General features: G+C 48.7%; 1 protein-coding gene across 1 annotated transcript in view; it reads left to right on the forward strand.

The window, feature by feature from the left end:
- Positions 1 to 17,353, forward strand: part of LOC141271676 (membrane-spanning 4-domains subfamily A member 15-like) — a 296,948-nt gene extending 279,595 nt beyond the window's left edge. Inside the window, exon 6 of the mRNA XM_073681714.1 lies at positions 17,165 to 17,353. Within this exon, the coding sequence (XP_073537815.1) occupies positions 17,165 to 17,353 (189 nt within the window). The remainder of the gene's footprint in view (positions 1 to 17,164) is intronic.
- Positions 17,354 to 23,046: the final 5,693 nt, after the last annotated feature.

Below are 23,046 nucleotides of genomic sequence, written 5' to 3' on the forward strand. Positions count from 1 at the left end.
TTTTTGTTTTTTTTCATTGAAGACAAATTAAATGAAGAGAATAATACCAAAGAATTTGTGATTGCAATCATTTTCAGGAAGAAACTAAGTATTATCTGACAGAATTGCAGGGGTGCCAATACTTTTGGCCAGCACTGTACTATTAGAAAAACTGGTGGTACACTTACGGGTGACTATTTACATAACGTTCAGTCCCACTTGCTGGGCTAGTACTGGGGTCCCCGCCTGGGGTACTTCTGGTTCTTACCGGACCCAGCCGGGTCATAAGGTATGTCCTCCGGGGGTGTGTCCTAGATCACGCGGTACACTTGTAGGGCATACCACCCGCGTTCCCCGTGGTGCCGAGTGTAGGTGACCCGGTCACCGGGGTACAGATTCCGGTCGGGATGGCCCTGCTCCAGCTCGGGCTCCACATCCCGCCGGTTTACAAAAATGTCCCTCGCGAAGTTGGGATCTCGTATGAAGCTCCACCCAGCCTTCAGGTCGAACTTCACCACGAGTCCTTCTTCACGGGGGCTGGGCAGACTCTGCCTGACGGGCTTGAGCCTTTGCGGCCTTGTTCCGGACCTCCAATCGCTGCTCCTTCTCCAGCTGCTGGAGCTCCCGCCTTCAGAACTCTTTCCTCTGCGGAGCTTCGGCCTTGGTCTCCTGTGGGAAAACCATCAGGTCCCCCCCCGGTTGTCCCAACTATACTATTCTCCGCTGGGGCAGGTAACCGGGGGTGCTGGTGTCGGGAGTAGCGGGCAATCGAAGGCCGGCGCGCCGTATACCCACTCGGGTGCCGGAGGTGGAGGCTCCGGGAGGGAACCGAGCAGGAGGTTCCTGGCTTCGCGCCCAGGAGTGGAGGTTCCTGGGGGACCCCAAGTGGAAGGTCCTCAGGATCAGCGCCCAGGGTTGGAGGTTCCAGGCTGAGCAGCTGCTCCAGGGAGGGCATGGCGGGGTACGGAGAGTGCTGGTGTAGGAGACCCAGGAGCAGGTCGGCGCTTGCAGTGCCCGGGACAGGGGATTTCTTCCTACCTGCTCCTGTGCTGCACACGGCCTCCTGGTATTCAGCGGGCTTTGCCGGGGTTGGGGTGCCGCTGCTGGCATCCAGTGCTGCTCTCCGCCGTGCTGCCAATTTCTCTAGCCGCTCGCTCCTCCACTTGGTGACCGCTGCTTGCTGGGCCCAATCCACTTGTTGGCTCAGCCCTAGAATCTCTGGAGGAATTCCGCATCATCCGGGGATAATTTACTGGCTTCTCCCTCCAGGGTGAGGAAGGTCGCTTGCCACTGCAGCAGGCCAGAGGCGGAGGCTTGATCCTGGCTTCCGTCCATGCTGGCTGCCGGGTGCGGTCTGTCTAGACTGGTTAAGACCACACCCTGTCTCCATTCCTTCTCTCTTCCTCCCCTCCCCTTTCGGGGGCAGTCCCATGGCAGTCTGCTGTCGGTCACTCCTTGCGACGTCCTCCCTGCCTTGACGGACACATCTATGCGGACAGTCACAGTTGCAAGGGGCAGGTTGTGCTTTTGGCGCCATTCTGGGACCCCTCCCACGATGGGAGGTTCCATATTGTTGTTTTTTATCATGCACATAATGGCGCCCGTTCTTCTGGGGCGGGCGCCACATTCAGTACCATAATACAGTTCCTTAGGCACAGAATACCCGCCGGGTTGGTCATGTATCTTGTTTGTGACGCCATGGTTGATGCGCCCCCAGAGCCGTGGGGTACTCGGCAGCCGGGCCTCTGGCCGCTGGTGTGGGGTATCACGGTGGCTGGCCCGGTCCGTGGCCCTGGGCGGTCAACGAAAAGGGGGGATTATTTATAGGTGATTTGTAAAGTGTTCATGATGCCACCTGTGGAATGCGGCCAAAGGGAGCCGCCGCTGCGGAGCAGTCCTCTGAGGCAGATGGTAGGGCAGCTTGTGATGGAACGACTCCCCACAGGTGGAGCGGCAGGCCTCAGGGCAGTGTAGAAAGTGAGGGTTGTGCTGGGGGTTGTAGTGCAGGGAGGGAAAGATGGCGCAGGTGAAATAATGGACGGAGGCAGTACGGTGCAGTCATCCGAGTCTTTACTCACAGTTCTTATGAAAGTTCCACTGGTGCACTGTACGGGTGCCAGCCTCCCATGTCGCGCTGCGCTCACCAGGCAGGGGTTCAGCTCTTCTTCAGGCAGATTAGGAGCACCCGATGGAACCCCGCTTTCTTGTGTTCCTAGCTAGACCGTCTTCACACTGGGTCTTCTCCCTCCTGCCCTGCGCTTCCCCACTCTCAATCCCGCTCGTATTCTCTGAAGTCCCTCCAATCTTACTGGAGTTCCCGGACCTGCTTGACCCTCACGGGGATTAGAATAAGGCTGCGGCAACTGGTCTATGAAAGCCAGAAGCCTCCGGTTTTTCCAGCCGAGACTTGAAGTTACACGACTGGTCCAGGGGCCGGTCCCCTTCTTGCGGCCTACGATCCCTCTGTCTTCTGACAGATTCGGGGCGTACGGGTGCCGTCCTGCACTCGCTGTACCCCTTAAGATCCGTTCTGTAGATCGGAGCCTACTCCTCTGCTCCCTCCTGGGCCTCTATGACTGGGCCCTACTTGTGGAGCAGAGCTCCTAAAGAGACTCTGCTCCCAGACTGTCTTCTCTCACTCCTCTTACTGACTCTCTCCTCGCCACCCTAAGATGGCTTCCCATTATATACCTACTGTCAAAGTGCTCCCCTAAACTACTTCCTCCACCCACACCCACTACTGGTTCCCCCCTACCTCTGGGTTCCCCCCACTCCAGCAAGGGACAGGGCTCAGCACTGTGCACATGCATCTTGCCCTTCCAGCCAGCCTGGAGAAGTGTAGTGTTGAATGTGGGTGTTGGGGTTCCGGGCAGCACTCCCTCCTTACCTGAGAGAAGGAGACACCACACCTCTGGGTGAGGTGCAGTACCTCTGTGGCGACTGAACCCTCAGGGGCGCCATATGTGTACAGTACAGACAGAGACTATTAACTGTTGTAAGGCAGCGCTAGTCATCATGCTGGGGGACACTCGCTTCACCGGGTCAATTAAAGCACACATGCAACGTCTTTCTGGTATTTCACAATCCAGCAGTTTATTACACTTCATAACTGCTTATAACCGAGTCCATCTCAGTGGCTCGCCGACATATTACACATATAATGTCCAAGAGCCTTTCCAGTGACAGATATGTCCACTTGGCTCCAGATACAGCCTTCAGCAAGGTAACAATATAAATGTCCACATCAAGCAGTGTTTTACCTTTGCCGGGTTTTAGCTGCTTCAGATTTGTTCTGCCACCGCTGTGGCTTTACAGCTTCCCAGATGGGGGTCTCCAGCCCTCGTACCATCCAAGGTTACTGGTATGTTTGCACACATAACATCCAGCCTCTGCCTTCCAGGACTCTTGTCTTCCAAGCCTCTTGCCCTCCAAGGCTACTGGCATCTCTTACACATAAGGATCCAGCCTCTGCCTTTCAGGCTTCACCAGGCCTCACTAGGCCTCACTAGGCCTCACACTCAACGGTGTCCCACACAGGGAACAGGTCTCACGCCTTTCTCACCTGTTTCAAAACTACGAGGGTTTATATATCTTTCCAGTGCACACAGGACCTGTGCGGATGTCAGTCATGTGATCAGACCTTCTGTGTGCACAGGACCTCTGCTGATGTCACAGTAATGTGATCAGTCACCTGAGGGGGAGGTACATGGTCAGCCAAAACACACCCTGGACCATTACAGTAATGCTGCAAGCCGCTGCATTACACTGCATGCATGGTATGATTTTGAAGAAAATTTTTGTATGGGCCAAACTAGGACAGTTAGATAAGTATGTTGAGGCGATAGGCCAGTCTAAAGACATGGGATTTTAGGGCACGCTTAAAACTTTAGGTATTGTAAATTGGCGCAGAACGCAAGAAATCTTGGAGACGGGAGTGGGAGGTTCAGATTAAGGAGGATTTTAGTTTTAAGTCATTAGCAGAATGGAGGGCACGGCTAGGGTGGTAGACTGAGACGAGGGAGGAGAGGTAGAGTGGGACTGAACCGTGGAGAGCTTTGTGGGTGAGAGTGATAAGTTTATATTGAAATCTGTATTGGATAGGCAACCAGTTCATTGACTGGCACAGCGAAGAGGCATCGGTGTAGCGGTTGGCGAGGAATATGATCCTGGCTGCTGCATTCAAGATGGATTGAAGAGGGGAGGGGAAAGTTTAATAAGGAGGAGACTACAAGCGTGTTTCGATACTCCAGCTTTTGAGCGGAGTATCCAGGAGGGGAAGCATCTGGAAAAATTTACTCTTGTAACATGGATATAACAGAGTAGCAAACCAGTAGTCAGCACTATTTCTAATGCAAACAATATGGGCATCATGTTGCAGATAGTGCAGCAAGATGGCGCTAATTTGTCGGGTTCTTCCATGAGGTCCAAGTCCATGGTGTGTTGGTGGTGGGGTAACACGCAAGTTTGCTTCCCCCGTCCCCTCCCGCCAACCACGGACAACAGAGAGGGGATCATTATGCTCTTCATCTCCTGACTGTTGCGCGCCCATCACCTCTTCCTCCTCGTCCTACTCCATTTGTTTATCGGCTCCTGCTCCTTCACTAACAGTTTTTCTTGTACCATGAAACCCCCTCGATCACTGTAAACCACCCTCCTATGGCACCCACCTGTGTGATGACAGTCCGGAACTTAGAGATATTGGTATACTTTCCGCATCCTCCTCTGCTTCCTCCTCTTCCTCTGGGATGACCACCTACTCCCATAGACTATTCAAAGTGTGCTCCAGCATGTAGATGACCGGGATAGTGATGCTGATGATGGCATCATCAGCATTAACCATCTGAGTAGCTATTTCAAAACTTTGCAGAGGTCCTTCAACTGTGCCCACTCCACAAGTGTAATCTGCATCACGTCCATTCTGCGTTGGCCCAGGCTATGCAAAATTACATACAACACCAGGGCTCGTTGCTCCTGCCACAGTCACTGCAACATGTGCAGACTGTAATTCCACCATGTTGGCACATTGCATATCAACCAGTTAACCAGTAGGCCGAAAGATCTCTGTAGCGATGAGAGTCGATGACCCTTGGGTTGAAAATGGCGAAAGTGAGCACACAGTGACCGTGCTTTCTGTGGCAGAGCTTCCAGGCCGGGATAGTGGTGGATAAATTGCTGTACCACCAGGTTGATGATGTGAGCCTTGCAAGGCACGTGTGTGTGAAATTGCCCTGGCGTAGGGCGGCTACCAGGTTAGCACTGCTATTGTACATGGCCTTCCTTGGCTCCAGATTCAGTGGAGACAGCCATTGCTCAAACTTGGCCTGGATAGCTGTCCACAACTCTTGAGCCATGTAACTGCGATCTCCAAGGTATATTAATTTAAACACTGCCTGATTACAGTGAGCTCTGGCTACGCAGTACAGGTGGGGGGAATTCTCTATGCACTGTTGGAAGACATATCTTATTAATGGAGAGGTTGAGGGCGCAGGTGGAGTCCCTAGAGGAGGTGGAGGCAGAAGCACTGAAGGAAGTGTTAGATACAGAGGTTTGTCCCACAAGCCTTGGGGATTTCAAGACTTGGTGTCTAGTGACACCTTAGTGTTTAGTGGTTTCGTTCACCATCCCTTAGTGAGTAGATGTTTAGTTCTCCATCTCCTTGTGTGTAGTGGTTTAGTTCTCCAACTCTAGGTGTTTAGTAGTTTAGTTCTCCAACCCCTGTTGTCTAGTAGTTTAGTTCTCCATCTTCTGGTGTGTAGTGGTTTAGTTCTCCATCCCCAAATACCCTGCATGCCTTGGTGATTCCAAGACTTGTGGAGCAGCCCCTTCCCCGAGTGACCCACAGCCACCAGAGTCACCCAGTGCCCAGTCAGCAAGATGTAACGCCCCATACTTGCTCATCCAGGTGTTAGTGGTGAAATGCACCCAGTAAGACATCGATTTTTTTCAATGAACAGGAGATGTTGTCTGCGACATACTGGTGAAGAGCAGGCACAGCTATCTTAGAGAAGTAATGGCGACTGGGAAACTGGTACTGTGGGACGGCGACGGTCATCATCAGCTTTCGGAAACCGTCTGTATCCATTATGCGGAAAGGCAGCATTTCCGTGGCACAACAAACTGCTGGACTGTGAGTGAGGTGCAGGCAGAGATGTTATGGCGGATTGAGAAAGATGTAGTGTGCTCGGTGTCTGAAATCAGTCAAAAACAGCAGGGATGTCCACTTCCATAACAGCTGATGGGCTGTAGCGGGTAAACAAGTGGAGGTTCTGCAGCCGGAGACCTGTGTGAGAACGCTTGCAATGGTGACGGAGAATGAAGAAGCAGCAGATGTAGTTGATAGGGTGGCCAGTGGTTGGAGAGGCCCGCTAGTCTGCATTTTAGCGCAGTAAGATACCCATACTAACACTTGTTGATCACACATGTGCCGGTTCATTCACATAGTAGTCAGATTATTTGAATTTTTGCCTCTCTCTTTAACAAAGTTGGCTGATAACGTAAGTTGGGTCACCCTTTGTGGTCTCAAAAAAGGCCTAGGCTTGGCAACCCTTACCGCCACTGCGAACTGCAGACCCGTGACCGCTGAGTTGTGGCTGAGGATGCAGTGCTTGCCGTGGTTGCATCACTTCGTGTCTGTGCGAGAAGCTGCAACATAACCTCCTCATTTTCCTCCTTCTCCACTTCCTTTGCTGAGCTTCTCAGCTATGTGCCTCTGGGATCACACCAAGTGGGATCTACAACCTTATCGTCATCCTTTCTGTTCTCCCACTCCTCACCCTGAGAGTCACACTCCTCCTTTTCCTGCCCTGACAGCACAACACAGTCTGCGTGCTCCTCAAGTATCTGAGTCTCATCAGGATCACCCCTGGGGGTTAATGTCTGGTGACGAGGGTCTGGATTCTGCTCGGACCCTACTTCGTCTGGCCCGGATTCAACCGAAAGAATTTTGGGCATCAGCGCAGATGCTTTCCTTCTCTTGAGTCTGTGAATCTTTGGAGCAGACCTCTAATGCCCATGGGATAGAATGTGTGAACAGCTCTGTAGACTCACCCATCTGTGGTTCCCCACAGTCAGTTGGGCGGTTGCAGAGTTGTGACACGGTGGTGGAAACAAGGGTAATTGGGGTGCCCCCTCTGAAGACTACTGTGTGATGTTAAGGTGGAGGAAGAGGAAGAGAGGCCACATGATGCAGCACTAGCCATCCACTGGAGCTCTTACTAGCCCTCATCTACAAGGTCGAGCAGCCCGTAACAGAAGTTGTCAAAATGCTGTGCAATTACTCACTGCAGCAAAACAAACCTACTTCTTATCTCTCATATCATCCCTGTCTCACAACTCTAACAGCTATTCAGTACTTTCAATTCTCTCCTCTGTCCCCCAGCTCCCCCTCCCTCTCCTCTCATCTAAGCTAAAGACTTTGCCTCATTCTTCTAGGAAAAGATTGACAACATAAGGCAAATCCTTTGTCTAAAGTCCCCACAGCCCTCCTCATAACTACTCAACTCTTCTCCTCCAAAACCAGCTTCTCCGCCATCACGGAAGATCAACTTTCCTCTTTACTCTCCAAATCACATCTCACCACCTGTGACTTGACCCGATCCCACCCCACCTCATTCCAAACCTTACAACAGTCTTCATCCCAACCCTAACCCACCTCTTCAGCCTGTCACTAACAATTTCCCCTCATGCTTCAAACATACCTCAATCACACCCATCCTGAAAATGCCCTCCCTTGACCCATCCTCTGTATTTAGCTATCGCCCCATATCACTTCTCCCCTATGCCTCAAAACTACTGGAACAACACGTCCATTTTGAACTGTCCTCCCACATCTACTCCTGCTCCCTCTTTGATCGCTTACAATCTGGCTTCCAACTGCATCATTCCACTGAAACTGCTCTGACTAAAGTCACCAACGACCTACTAACCACCAAATCCAAGAAACACTACTTTGCCCTACTCCCTCCGGAAATATAATCTGCCTTCTTCACAGTGGACCATTCCCTCTTACTACAGACTCTCTCATCTCTTGGCATCACAGTCTTGGCTTAATCTTGGATCTCCTCATACCTAACAGACCAGACATTCAGTGTCTCCCATTCACACACCACCTACTCATCTTGCCCCCTATCTGTCGTTGTCCCCCAAGGTTCATTTCTAGGACCCCTGCTCTTCTCCATCTACACCTTCAGCCTGGTTAGCTCATAGAGTCTCCTGGCTTGCAGTATCACCTCTATGCTGATGACACACCGATCTACCTCTCTGGACCTCATATCATCTCCTCACTAACCGGAATCCAAAAATGTCAGTCTGCTATTTCATCTTTCTTCTCTGCTAGATCTCTAAAACTTAACATGGATAAAACCGAATTCATCATCTTTCCACCATCTCATTTAACCCCCCCAACTGACCTATTCATCAAAGTCAAAGGCTCTCCACTCTCCCCAGTCCCGCAAGGTTGACTCTCATCTCTCCTTCAAACATAAGATCCAAGCCATTTGCACTTCCTGCCAACTCCAACTCAAAAATATCTCGGATCCGCATATTCCTCAACCATGAATCTGCGAAAACACTAGTGCATACCCTCATCATCTCCTGGCTCGACTACTGCAACCTCCTACTCTGTGGCCTCCCTTCTAACACTCTCACACCCCTCCAATCTATCCTAAACTCTGCTGCTCGACTAATCCACCTGTCACTCTGCTAATCCCCAACTTCTCCCCTCTGTCAATCCCTGCACTGGCTTCCCATTGCCCAGAGACTCCAGTTGAAAACCCAGCTTTTGGGCCCCCTGAAGGTGTTGTCTACGCGTTTCGTTTTGCCTCGCATTGGCGAACGTCGGGAAGTTTGCCAATCGTAACCAAACCGAACCTTGAAAGATTCGCTCAAATCAAGCATTAACAATCATTTGATAGTCGATATTCACGCATATGAAAAAACAAGTGAATAAAATATTTAATAAAATGAAAAAATACTAATAAAAAAAAGAAAAATGCACGAAAATAAAAATGGATGGTGAACCAACTGTGACAATGCCAAGTGTGAGGCAGTGACCGGGATCGTATACGAGGGACGTTATATATCCCCCAGAATGTGTACAGAGTCCTATTAAATCCATTGGAGTGCATTGCAGTCACAAACTCACCTGCGGCTGCAATGCAGGAATGAAAGTGAGCATTGACCTGGTCAGGCTATCTGGCTAAGACAGATTAGTAAAACCCGGCAGGGCCTTCATTTCTTGGAGGAGGTTACAGGAAGGCAGTGGGGCGGCCTCCTCCCTCCAACCAGGGTTTTCCAGTGGCTCCTGCCACAGGTCCTTTAAAAACCCTGCACTAAGGATTAGTGTTGTTCAGTGTTGGGACCCACTAGGAGGATAGCAGAAAAACTCGTTAGGACTGTGTATAGCTGAACACACACCTGGGAAGGCTCTGCACCCGTCAGACTCTGAGCGGCCCGGCGCGGCCGTTGCCAATGGCAAGCATTGTGTATGGACTTCTGTTAACCCGGCAGCGAACCGGAGGACTTTCTGTTAACCCGTGAGTTGCTGAAATAAAAGCTGTTTATGTTGGACTTGCTTGGGTCACTGCCTCAGTTACTGCACAGTGTGAATACCGCCGCCTTACACAAGACATGCTGAGTTCTCAAGAGATGCCCATGGTTAGCTCTATCCTCCCATAATGACAAGAATTTTGTCGAAACACCTTTAGGCTGGAAAAAACAATAAAAGAAATTATTGTTAAAATCAGTTAAAATACAAAAAACGAAGCTGATTAATATACCTGCCCTATTACTGGTACTTCAACTATTGCATATGTGTGGATTAATTTAAAGAAATTATCCAAATCCAAAATTCTCTTGGTCATTATGGGAGGATAGAGCTAACCCTGGGCATCTCTTGTGTTACTATGTTACTATTCTCAATGTCACAATTAATTCACTATCCATCCATTTTTATGTTCATTAATTTTTCTTTTCTTTTCTTTTTTTTTCATTTTATTAATTTTTTATGGACTTGTTTTTTCATATGCATGAATATTCATGCTATGATAAGACTAGTGTGAAGATCGGATTACTGTTCTTTAAATTAAAGAGGTCACCTACTAACACTTCATTGTCTTCCCATTAATTGAAAACACAAATTTCACCTTCAAATTATCTACTAATCCTAGAGGTTCACATATTTTTGCCACTTACAGACATGTAACAGTGAATAATGTTTCTCAATAAGGGCTGAAACCCATATGTGTGAAGAAAAAAGTTCCGATATCTGGACCGTAAAATAGGACGAGTGTCATGAAAGTGTCATGCGATTTTCATGAGAGGACAATGCGATTTTTCACACCTAGCATCCGTATGACATCCGTATGAAATCCGTATGCAATGCGTTTTTTTTCTCTGCAACTATTATTCTGCAATCATTTACAGGACCATTTACAGTGTTCTATGCTACAGAAAGGTAATGTATCCGCAAAAATCGGATGGCATACAGATGGTACGTATGCCGTCCGTTTTTTCTCTCGCACCGATTGACTTGCATTGGCGAGGGTCGTTCGATATACGTGGCAAATCGCAGCATTCTGCAATTTTTTTCTCAGTCCAATTTCTGCCGAGAAAAAAATTGCAGATGAGCTATAATCAGGGTCGGTTTTAGACAAATTAGGGCCCTAAGCAAAATTAAAAGTGAGGCCCCCAATCCTGAAATATTCCATCAACAACACTGTTAGGCCCCCTTCACATGTCCATATAAAACACGTACATGTTACACCGGTACCGGTGGCATCAGTGTTTTCAATCAGTGTGTCGTCCGTGTGCCGTCAGTGTTTTTCAGGTATGGATACTGGAAATGAAATTAAAAAGCTTCTCATATACTTTAAAGCGAACCCATCAGCAGGATTTTGCTAAGTAAACTACAGGCAGTATCATGTTGGGGCTGCTGCACTGATTAATATGATACCTGAGGTGAAGAAATCCATGGTTCTTGTGTAATCTGTGCTTGCAGTTTTGAGTTAATGATCTGCCCATGCTCCGGGGAGGGACTGTTGGCAAGGTCTTATCCTGGTGCTCTAGGCCAGATCTGCAAGATAAGTCCTGACCACGGGCTGCCCCAAAGCACAAGTATGTTCCTCATCATAGAGATAGAAAGACAGACAGACGGATAGGAGCAGGTCTTCTGCTGACAGGTTCTCTTTAAATGTTAAAGAAGTTGTCCACTACTTTGACATTGATGCCCTATCCACAGGATATATATATATATATATATATATATATATATATATATATATATATATATATATATATGTTGTGGAATGCCTATACTAACAGGACGTTCAATGGACCCTCAATGGCTGAGGGTATATACAGTACAGACCAAAAGTTTGGACACACTTTCTCATTTAAAGATTTTTCTGTATTTTCATGACTTTGAAAATTGTACATTCACATTGAATGCATCAAAACTATGAATTAACACATGTGGAATTATATACTTAACAAAAAAGTGTGAAACAACTGAAAATATGTCTTATATTCTAGGTTCTTCAAAGTAGCCACCTTTTGCTTTGATGACTGCTTTGCACACTCTTGGCATTCTCTTGATGAGTTTCAAGAGGTAGTCACCGGAAATGGTCTTCCAACAATCTTGAAGGAGTTCCCAGAGATGCTTAGCACTTGTTGGCCCTTTTGCCTTCACTCTGTGGTCCAGCTCACCCCAAACCATCTCGATTGGGTTCAGGTCTGGTGACTGTGGAGGCCAGGTCATCTGGCGTAGCACCCCATCACTCTCCATCTTGGTCAAATAGCCCTTACACAGCCTGGAGGTGTGTTTGGGGTCATTGTCCTGTTGAAAAATAAATGATGGTCCAACTAAACGCAAACCGGATGGAATAGCATGCCGCTGCAAGATGCTGTTGTAGCCATGCTGGTTCAGTATGCCTTCAATTTTGAATAAATCCCCAACAGTGTCACCAGCAAAGCACCCCCACACCATCACACCTCCTCCTCCATGCTTCACGGTGGGAACCAGGCATGTAGAGTCCATCCGTTCACCTTTTCTGCCTCGCACAAAGACACGGTGGTTGAAACCAAAGATCTCAAATTTGCACTCATCAGACCAAAGCACAGATTTCCACTGGTCTAATGTCCATTCCTTGTGTTCTTTAGCCCAAACAAGTCTCTTCTGCTTGTTGCCTGTCCTTAGCAGTGGTTTCCTAGCAGCTATTTTACCATGAAGGCCTGCTGCACAAAGTCTCCTCTTAACAGTTGTTGAAGAGATGTGTCTGCTGCTAGAACTCTGTGTGGCATTGACCTGGTCTCAAATCTGAGCTGCTGTTAACCTGCGATTTCTGAGGCTGGTGACTCGGATAAACTTATCCTCAGAAGCAGAGGTGACTATTGGTCTTCCTTTTCTGGGGCGGTCCTCATGTGAGCCAGTTTCTTTGTAGTGCTTGATGGTTTTTGCAACTGTACTTGGGGACACTTTCAAAGTTTTCCCAATTTTTCGGACTGACTGACCTTCCTTTCTTAAAGTAATGATGGCCACTCGTTTTTCTTTACTTAGCTGCTTTTTTCTTGCCATAATACAAATTCTAACAGTCTATTCAGTAGGACTATCAGCTGTGTATCCACCTGACTTCTGCACAACACAACTGATGGTCCCATCCCCATTTATAAGGCAAGAAATCCCACTTATTAAACCTGACAGGGAACACCTGTGAAGTGACAACCATTTCCGGTGACTACCTCTTGAAGCTCATCAAGAGAATGCCAAGAGTGTGCAAAGCAGTCATCAAAGCAAAAGGTGGCTACTTTGAATAACCTAGAATATAAGACATATTTTCAGTTGTTTCACACTTTTTTGCTAAGTATATAATTCCACATGTGTTAATCTATAGTTTTCATGCCTTCAGTGTGAATGTACAATTTTCATAGTCATGAAAATGCAGAAAAATCTTTAAATGAGATGTTGTGTCCAAACTTTTGGTCTGTACTGTACATACAGCTCCTGCACCTCCTCCTACTCTTCAGCCTCCATCTCCAAAATGACCACATCAGTCGCAAGCTGGAAGCAATGCAGCACTGCCTCGGCCAAGCGGCAACAGGCTGTGCTGAAGATAATATGCTTAATTGACAAAAAGCACAACGCTGAAGAGTTGTGGACAGCTATGAAAGAGCAGGCAGATCTATGGCTGACACCGCTGACCCTACAGCCAGGCATGGTCGTGTGTGACAATGGCTGGAACCTGGTGGCGGCTCTGAGGGGAGGCGTGCTCACACATGTACCATGCCTGGCCCATGTGCTTAACCTCGTGTTTCAGCGGTTTCTCAAAACCTACCTGGATCTGTCGGATCTGCTTGTCAAAGTACACCACCTGTGTGCCCATTTTAGAAAGTCAGCTACAGCTTCCACCGTCCTTGCCGTGCTTCAGCAGCGTTTGCAGCTTCTAGCTTACTGACTGATCTGCAATGTCCCTATGCGTTGGAACTCTACATTGCAGATGTTGGGAAGGATTTGTGAGCAGAAGAGGGCAGTTGTTCACTACCAGCATCAACAAGGCCGTCGGTGTTCAGGTCAGACTCCACACATAAAACCTCAGGAGTGGACATGGATGTCAGACATTTGTACCATCCTCCAAAACTTTGAGGACTCCACCAAGATGGTGAGCAGCGATGACGCCATAATTAGCGTCATCATCCCGCTTCTGTCTTCTGAAATGCTCTTTGCTCACAATTAAAGAGGATGCATTGCATGCGGAGCATGATGAGATGGAGCAAGGAACCATACAGGGTGATTCCACACAGCCCAGCCCCATCTCATCCCAACATGGATTGGGGGACAATGAGGAAGAGGAGGAGGAAGAACAGGAGCTAGTTTCCTGTGCTATAGACGGTACTACCTGCACAACTGTCACACCGTCTGTTCAGCGTGGATGGTCTGAAGACAGGGAGGAGGAGGACGATGAGGAGGAGAGCATGGCCAGTCATCCTCTTCATGAGGACACGGAAGTCTTGCCTCTTTGCAGTCTGGCACACATGGCTGAGTTTATGTTACGCTGCCTTTCCCGTGACCCCCGCGTTGTCCAAATATTAGGTGACAGTAATTACTGGTTGGTGACACTTCTAGACCCGCGCTACAAGGAGAACTTTCTGTCTCTTATTCCCTTGCAGGACAGGCCTAATAAAATGGGGCAGTAAGAGAAGGCCCTTGTTGCAGAATTATTTAAAAAAATCCCATCTGAAAACGCTGGCGGCAGAGGTCACAGTTCGTTGGACAACCAAGGAGAACAGGCAAAAAAGACACAAATGCAATCCAGCAGAGGCAGAGGAACACTGTCAAAGTTCGGGGACAGTTTTCTCAGACCATCCCATGGCACAGGCCCTGAGACGCGGGGTATTCTCCGAAGGAAGGAAAAGTTTCGGAAGATGTTGAGGGAGTACCTTGCTGACCGTACCAACGTCCTCCGTGATTCCTCTGTGCCTTATAATTATTGGGTATCCAAGTTCAACACGTAGCATGAACTGGCTCTCTACGCCTTGGCGGTCCTGGCCTGCCCTCCCGCTAGCATTTTGTCAGATGCGGGATTTTAGTGCCGCTGGAGGAATTATAACCGATAGGCGCATCCGCCTGTCAACTGAAAATGCTAACAGGCTGACTCTCATAAAAATGAACAAGGGCTGGATTAGGCCAGACTTCTCAACAATACAGTGTCTTATTTTGGGAGGTCTAAGTCTATTCCCATGCACCTCTGTCTTCACACCCAGACATGGATATACGCTTCCTGATTTAGTCTATTTGCTCTTGTCCTCCTCCTTCACAGCATCCTCATCCTCCACCACCATATCACCACCATATGTACCATATCTACATATCTATGTCTCTTGCAAGGCGCATTGGAGTTCCTCCAAATTTTTGGCAGCCGTTGCTTCACTGCATTGGCAAACAGCATGGGAGATACAATTCCTAATAATGGGAGCATTGTTTTCAGGAGGCCATTGATAAGTGTGCTCAATCCATAGCGGATGTAAGTATCCATTAGGTGCGACATGCATGCATGTTTTGGCGGCTATTTTGACTTCTCTTATACTATGTGTCATATATGACAAGATTATCAATTGAAGTTATACATAGTTTTTTGCTGGTTGACTAGTATTACTGACCACACTCTTTCTCTGGTGCCCCTCTACCGCTATGTTTTTAATTACTCCTGTGTCTGTTATTCCTTATTTTCCTTATAATTATTAATAAAATTAAAACTTTTTTAAATGGTCCCTTGGACTTTGGTGCAAAGTTTTTCCTCTTGTTTTCTCATTTGTCCACTTCGTTAGTCCACAGTACTAATATTTTATTATAGGTCCCTTATTTTTGGGTTAGAAATTAAAATAATAATACACATAACACCCTTTTATTTACTCTTTTTGTATTATAGGCAAACAGTATAAGAGACACACTTTTTAATAATGGGAGCATTTTTTGCAGGAGGCCCTCTGACTTCTACGTCTCTTGCAAGGGGCATTGGAGTTCCTCCAAATTTTTGGCAGCCGTTGCTTCACTGCATACCCTATAACTGAATAGCAGACCTTCTCCTTTCTAATGGGAACATGTCATACTCTTTACTGTGGCCCACGTGTATGTGTCTCTAAATTGTTAGTGGGGTTTTTCCTAAATTTTGGCGGCCATTGGACTCACTGCATACTCTACAACTGAATAGCAGACCCTCTCCTTTCTAATGTGAACATGTTGTTACTGTCGTCCAGCTGTATGCATCTTTAAATTGTTAGTGGGGTTTTCCCCAGATTTTGACAGCCCTTGCAGTCACAGCATGGGCACCACCACTAGGAGACCCACTCCTTCATAATGGGAACATTTTTTTTACTGAGACCCTCGTCTATGTCTCTTCAAAGGGGTATTGGGTTGCGTCCAAATTTTTGGCAGCCCTTGCGGTCACTGTTTTTTGGCAGCCCTTGCAATAACAGTATAGGAAACCCACTCATTAATAATGGGAACAACAAAGCAGAGCCAACTGCTGGCCCTTTAAGAATAGTAAGGGCTGCCTGATGGCTCTATAAAAATAGTCTTTGTGACTTTCAGAGTCCTTCTATCATAAATGAAACAGGATGTGTCTGATGATGTGTCACACACACATGGCCAGATAAGGTTGTAAAATGTTAAAATGAAATTTCCCGGTGAATGCATTTGTCTTGGTTGAAAGCAAAGCAAAAGTGCAAAAACGCATCAAAAAATGCTACTTGTGAACATAGCCCAAGGTGTGGAGTAGCATTTTTATTTTTGTTTATTTATTTTGCCTTATACAAGTCATTACCCTGGAAAAGATATTCCTTAACATATTTCCCAGGAAAATCCATTTTGGTTTAGGTTTTGTATGTTTTATTGTGAGTCCATAGAAGTGGCATAATACCTCTGACAATGTTGTTGACAACAGTGATCTGGGAGTCAGAAATGCTTCCAGGTCTCTTCCCCATGTTGTTCCCATGTCATTTGAGCACTGTTCCCATTGATTTGGGCCATTTTTAGGCCCTCTGCAAACCCCCAGGTGGAGCCGCCGGAAAAATGCTCGAGTTTCCCATAGACTTACATTGGGCTCGTTACTCGGTCCGAGCGCTCAAGCATTCCAATTTGCTCGACTCGAACAACGAGCACCCGAGCATTTTAGTGTTCACTCATCACTACTCCTAAACCGACATTGCTGGAGAAGAGGGAGAGAGACGTGTGCAGGGACTACAGAGGATGTACAACATTATTCACTGTAAGTAATGCTCTACACCCTCTGTGCACTTCATAAAGTGGCTTCAGAAGCAGGTGGCCACCTTTGTGGGTGGGGGACCTAGGCATTTGCCTTGTTTGCCTGCCCCAAATACCGGCCCTGGCTGTAACTCATAGAATAACATTGGTCAGATTGCAATCCGATTTTTTATCGGATTGCGCTCGTCCGTTTTTCTCACAAATGAGTATGAGCCCTAAAAATGACAAAGTCTAATATTTTGGATTTATTTGTTTGATTAGAATTTTCCTTATCTACATTTAGGACTTGTGTTAGAATCTAATGTAGTTTTAGATAGTATTTATGGAAAATTCTGAAGGTTTCCCAAACTTTCAAGCATAATTGTACTTTAAAGAAATAGAATATAGTAAGCTTCATACTTCAAGGTATTTAATATTTTTTTTCTTCTCCAGCAGGTTTTTGTAATGCAGACTGATGGCTTGGCTCACAACATTCATCCAACAGTTTCCCATTTGGGAGTCTCCACTTCTTCTGCAGTAGCTCTTATTCCTCAATACCCGGCTTTTCCAACTAGCTATGATAATCAGAAAAACAGCAACATCACCTTAAATAATCCAATCAATTCATCACAAACACACTGAAAAAATGAAAATTACTCTTCTGCAGAATAAAATCTGCTAGAATGTTAAAGTATAACCTCTCGCAAGTACTATTTTGTTCTGTTTTCTGCAGCCATTAAATACAAATGGTCACCAATTGAATTATCTACTAAAGATGCATTGAATTAATTTTATACAACTTTTTGAACAAAAGAATAAAAAGTAGGAAATTGTTTGATATTGCTTCTGCTCCTTGTATGAAACACTCTGTATTGGCTTTTTCATCTATGTTATGTCACAGTTCCTGTGCTTATGTGACAAAACTATCCTTGGTCTCATGCACATGCTCATATAGATATACACTGCTCAAAAAAATAAAGGGAACACTTAAATAACACATCCTAGATCTGAATGAATGAAATATTTGTGGCGCCCTGCTGCGCATTAGTGCCACACATCCCAGAGGGGTGCATGGACGGACTTCCCCACAAGAGGCCCTCATAGCATTCACACACCTCCACCCTATCACCTCAGACCACCAGAGGGAGCCCGGATAGGGATATATATACTGGAGGGTGGAGTTAGCCAGTCAGTCTGGAGTATGCAGTCTGGAGTCCACAGTCTGTGAGAAGGTCAGTCTGTTGAGAGGAGCTCCTGCAGAAACTAGCCTGCAGTGGAGCTCAGTCAGTTCAGTCCAGACTCAGAGAGCTCGAGTTAGGGAGCCTAGGGCATGCCAACGCCAAAAGAGCGGCGAAGAGTAGCGAGGCCTACTGCCCATGTGAAGCCTAGTGAGGGCCCCGAGCATGGCCGAAGGCGAGTGGAGTAGGCAAGCAACATAGGGGGCAGAGGAGCTTAACCAGCTCACCCCAAAACCATTTACCGGACACCGGGTCCGCGCCTACGGGGGGCCTATATCCCCAGCAGGAATAACCGGAACCCCTGGAGAACTATACATCCCAGGTTCACCAGAAGCTGACTGTTATACCAGGGTCAGGAGTCACGGAGACCCCAGAGACCAGGGAGTGTGAACTCCAACAGAAGGCCCTACCACCCGGTCAGCAGGTGCAAGACAGAGACCAAGTTAGGCCTAGCTCCAGGCAGGTCAGAAACTTATCAAGGAAAGGCAAGAAACAGGAGGCCCCACACCCGCTCACTGGGGAGAGTCCTGATATGCATCCTTCACCCTGAAGTACCCTGGACCGTGCCAGAAAGGTACTGAAGTGAACTGTTGTGTGTGTGCCTATTCTTCCTCTGACCCAGCTGGGTCCCCTCTGTCCTGCATCCCTACACCTACGCTGCCCTGAGGCCCCGCTCCACCTGTGGGGAGCCGCACCAACTAAGCTGCCTGAACACTGGCCTCAGAGGACTGTCGCAGCGCTGGTGATCCTCACCAGACACCACGGGTGGCGTCACGAACATTGCCCTATCCCATATAACTTCCCCCCTTTTTTTTAAGAGTGACCCCAGGGTAAGGGCCCGGGAGCCGACCACCACGACATCCCCCAAGGTCAGGCAACAACAAGGCCCGGCCGTCAAGTCGTCCCCATCCCCTGAGCGCGTCATCTCTTCCTGGCGTCACAAACAGGATTCCGTGCCCGCTGCAGCGACGGAGTGTTGTGGCCGTTGCCACCGGGTACTGTGCGCCTTTAATAAAAACTGTGTACTTAACTGTGGCGAAGATAGCCGCCGTTGTTGTGCCGCCGAGCGGGAAGAAGGGCGTAACCGCGGGAAACTGAGAGGCGTACCTGCTGAAGCGCGCGAAGCCCCGGACACGCCCCACGCCTCGACGTCAAACCAGGAAGCGCCAGGTCCTGGAAGGAGCCCCGGTGAGCGTTCTGACGTAGGATCCAAGCGACGCAAGGTCCTAAAGGAAGACCGTCACCTGCGGAGCTGCGGCCTACCGGAAGAAAAGAAAAGAAGGTAGGCCACGGTTCGCTAGGGGGGAGCCAGAATGTCTGAAGAACAGCACAACGCCGGAGTACCGGTTAACGGCGCTGATGATCAACCCGCGCTCGGCGCCGAGCAGGCTGGAGCAGCCGCTCCACCAGCAGGGCTTGTAACCCCTGTCATACCCATGGCCCTACCGTACATCCCTGGAGCGAAGTGGCTCCCCCAGTACAGCGGCAAACCAGATACCCTGTCTGGATTCAAAAGGAAAATATGCGGTATACTGGACATGTACTCTATGACAGGCAAGCAAAGAGCCGCTGTTGTATTGGGACAATTGACTGGTGCTGCGGAGCGAGAAGTAGAAACCTGGTCGGCCACAGACCAGGAGTCAGTGTCCACAATCTTTAAAAAGTTACAGACTGTCTTTGAGGATCGTACTGAGACAGACCTCCGGATGAGGTTCTACAACTGCTCTCAGCAACCGGAGGACAGTGTTCGGGAATATGCCTGGCGTTTACAAGGGGCCCTGCGAGCTCTGAAACAGGTTAGTCCAACCAGCATCAATAATGAAAATAGAATGCTGAAGGAACAGTTTATCCGGGGACTGAGGTCTCAAGAGGAGAGCAGGACTGTGCGTTGGTGGTCGCTGGATCATCCAGATGCCACCTTTGACACCCTTAAGGACATGGCTATAAAAGGACTGCAGCCCCTGGAAACCACTGCTATCCAATGTTACCAGTGTGGGGCCACCCCAGTGCCTGCAGCGTCCCCCTTTTCCCCGGTGGCTGCTGAAGCCAAGATTCCAGCAACATCCCCTAGTGAGCTGGACAGCCTGCGCTCTGAAGTGCGTCAGTTGAGCAAAACCCTGACCACTGTACTGAGTGCCCTTCAGCTGCGGATGGAGCCCGAGGAGGAAGGAAGGATCCTGCTAGCCGACAGCCCTCAGGATGTCCCCTGGATGAGAAGGAGGAGGAGGACAACGCCACCCCCTGGGAGGACCAGTGACCAACGCCGCCCGCCGTAGGACCCTGTCTGCCACCGCTGCCACAAGACAGTTCACACCATCCAGAGCTGTCCTTTAAACGAGCAAACCTTGGGGCCGAGGGCCGACACCCAGGAGTAGACCCCTCAGGCCCATCAAACTGGTACCGCAGGTTCGTGGGAGGAAGACCTTTCCTGTCCATCGTGCTGGACGGCATCGCGACACAGGATCTCAGGTAACCATCATGACTGATGTCCTCTACAAAAGGTTCTGGTCCATAGACGAACTTCACCCACCAGATCCAAATCTTTCTGTGTATGCCTCAAACGGCCTCCCCCTTAACCTAGTCGGGGTTAAGGATGTGTCAGTAAAGGTGGGAAGAGTGGAACTGAAGGACCAGGGACTGGTAAATTGGTAATGTACGGGTGACAGACCCGGTACCCATTGTGATTCCCCCGATGAGTGAAATGCTGATTTGGTGTAGAGCAGCAATAGGTCTCAAAGGACAGAGCTACCAGGCGGAAGAAGAGCTCCTTACCTCGGAGCATAGACCTACACTCTTGACTGCCAGAGGGGTAGTGGATGTATGCAATGGGAGGGTGCCCGTACGCCTCCTAAACTATGGGGAGGATGAGGTTAGATTACCACGCTACCCCACTGTTGCCAAACTGTACACAGTAAATAACAATTCCATACACACGGCGGAGTCCTTAACCTCACCAGACGAAGTGGAGGATAATGAGCCGGGAACCCAGGTGGAGGATTGGTGTCAACAGCTCCATGTTGGGATAGACACCACTCCTGCCCATCAGAAACAGGGTGTACACCTGGTGGTTCAGGACTACGAGCAGGTATTCAGTAAACACCCACTTGACTTTGGGAGGATTAAAGGGGTACAACACCATATCCCCACAGGTGACCATCCACCCATCAAAGAACGTTACAGGCCTATACCACCAGCACACTACCAGAAGGCAAAGGAGATGTTGCACGACATGAAGAAGACAGGGGTAGTAAGGGATAGTTGTAGTCCCTGGGCAGCTCCCCTAGTTCTAGTCAGGAAAAAGGACGGAAGCATGAGAATGTGTGTAGATTACAGACAAGTAAATCGCATTACACATAAAGATGCATACCCTTTACCACGTATAGAGGAATCCCTGGCTGCCTTAAAGTCTGCAAATTACTTCTCCACCCTTGACCTCACTAGTGGGTACTAGCAAGTAGCTGTTGCTGAGGAGGATCAGAAGAAGACGGCCTTCACCACCCCGATGGGACTCTGCGAGTTCAATAGTATGCCGTTTGGACTCTGCAACGCCCCCGGAACGTTCCAGAGATTGATGGAGTGCTGCCTGGGACACCGCAACTTTGAGACTGTACTACTATACCTGGACGACGTGATAGTGTACTCCAAAGTGTATGAGGACCACTTGAAGCACCTGGCAGAGGTATTTGAGTCACTGTCCCGGTATGGGATGAAGCTGAAGCCCTCAAAGTGCCACCTGCTCAAGCGAAAGGTACAGTACCTGGGGCACATCGTTAGTCCAGAGGGAGTAGCACCAGACCAGGAGAAGGTCACTGCCATCCAGAAATGTCCGGAGCCGAAGAGCCTCAAGGAGGTACGTCAGTTCCTGGGACTAGTCGGGTATTACCGGAGGTTTGTGAAGGACTGCACCAAGAAAGCGGCGCCTTTGCAAGATCTCCTGGTAGGACAGTCCGGGAGAGGCAGAAATCCCCCATTCCAGTGGGGTAAGGAGCAAGCTGAATCCTTTGTGATGAAGGGGTTCCTGACCGGTGAAGAGATCCTGGCCTACCCTGACTACAGCCAATCGTTCCTGCTGTACATGACAAGCCCCCTGGGCCATGGGGGTACCCGGTGCCGGGCCGGTAGATGCTGGGGGTTGTAGTCACAGTGGCGGTGACCCGGTCCGTGACCCAGGGCGGTCAATCCAAGGGGAATTTATAGGTATATGTGTTAATGTCCGACTACGCCACCTGTGGAATGCGGCCAATGGAGACCGCCGCTGCGGAACAGTCCTCTGAAGCTGGTGGTTTTGCAGCAAGGGTGGTATAACTCCCCACAGGAAGAGCTAGCTTCAGGGCAGTGTGTGGATGATGGTGGTTGTGCAGGGTATCAGTAATAACCACAGAGTCAGTATAGTGCAGTCCCAGGGTCTTTACTGATGACAATTAGACAAGCCTGGATTGGAGTACTGGCTAGAAGTAAGAGTTCGGTCAGCCTGGAAGCAAACATAGAGTCCTCCTTGCCAGATGGAGTTGTAGGCCTGCCCTTCTCACTATACTCCTTGGCTTTACTGCTTGTAGCTGTGTTGTAGCCCACGTCCCTGAGTGTGATGTTCTGTGCTCACCCGTATGGCTGGCAGCTCGGGCCTTGTGCATGCGTCGCTCCTCCGTGGTGGTGCTGGTCCCTCCCGGCGTCTGATGGGGCCAGGAGACCTGCAATCTCCTGCCCTGCGGTATCTGCTGCTGGGCCTGAAGTGTCCCACAGCCTCGGACTCCGGTGTCCGGTTCTTTGTGTAGTCCAGCTATGTCCTAAACTCAACTCCCTGCACTAAACTAAACTAACCCCGCCTCCAGATCCAATTACCAAGGGGAGGGTCCTCCCCTTGCTGGTCTAGAGCCAGGAAGTGTTGCATGTATTGTGTACCTGGTTAAAAGAACTCCTGCTTGCTTCCAGGTATGGTATTACCTCTTTTGAGGGAAGCAATGCCACTGTGGCAACCAGACCCTTGGGGTGCCACATTCCCCCATAGTTCATTTCAGTACTCCCAGACTAAGAATATTCTTCAAAAGTAACAAATAACAATAACAAGGCACATAGAAAATTATTAACGTTACAGTACTT

Source organism: Phyllobates terribilis, unplaced genomic scaffold (genome assembly GCF_046119375.1).
Source record: "Phyllobates terribilis strain yellow unplaced genomic scaffold, ASM4611937v1 Scaffold_5__5_contigs__length_657084704, whole genome shotgun sequence".
Classification (NCBI taxonomy): domain Eukaryota; kingdom Metazoa; phylum Chordata; class Amphibia; order Anura; family Dendrobatidae; genus Phyllobates; species Phyllobates terribilis.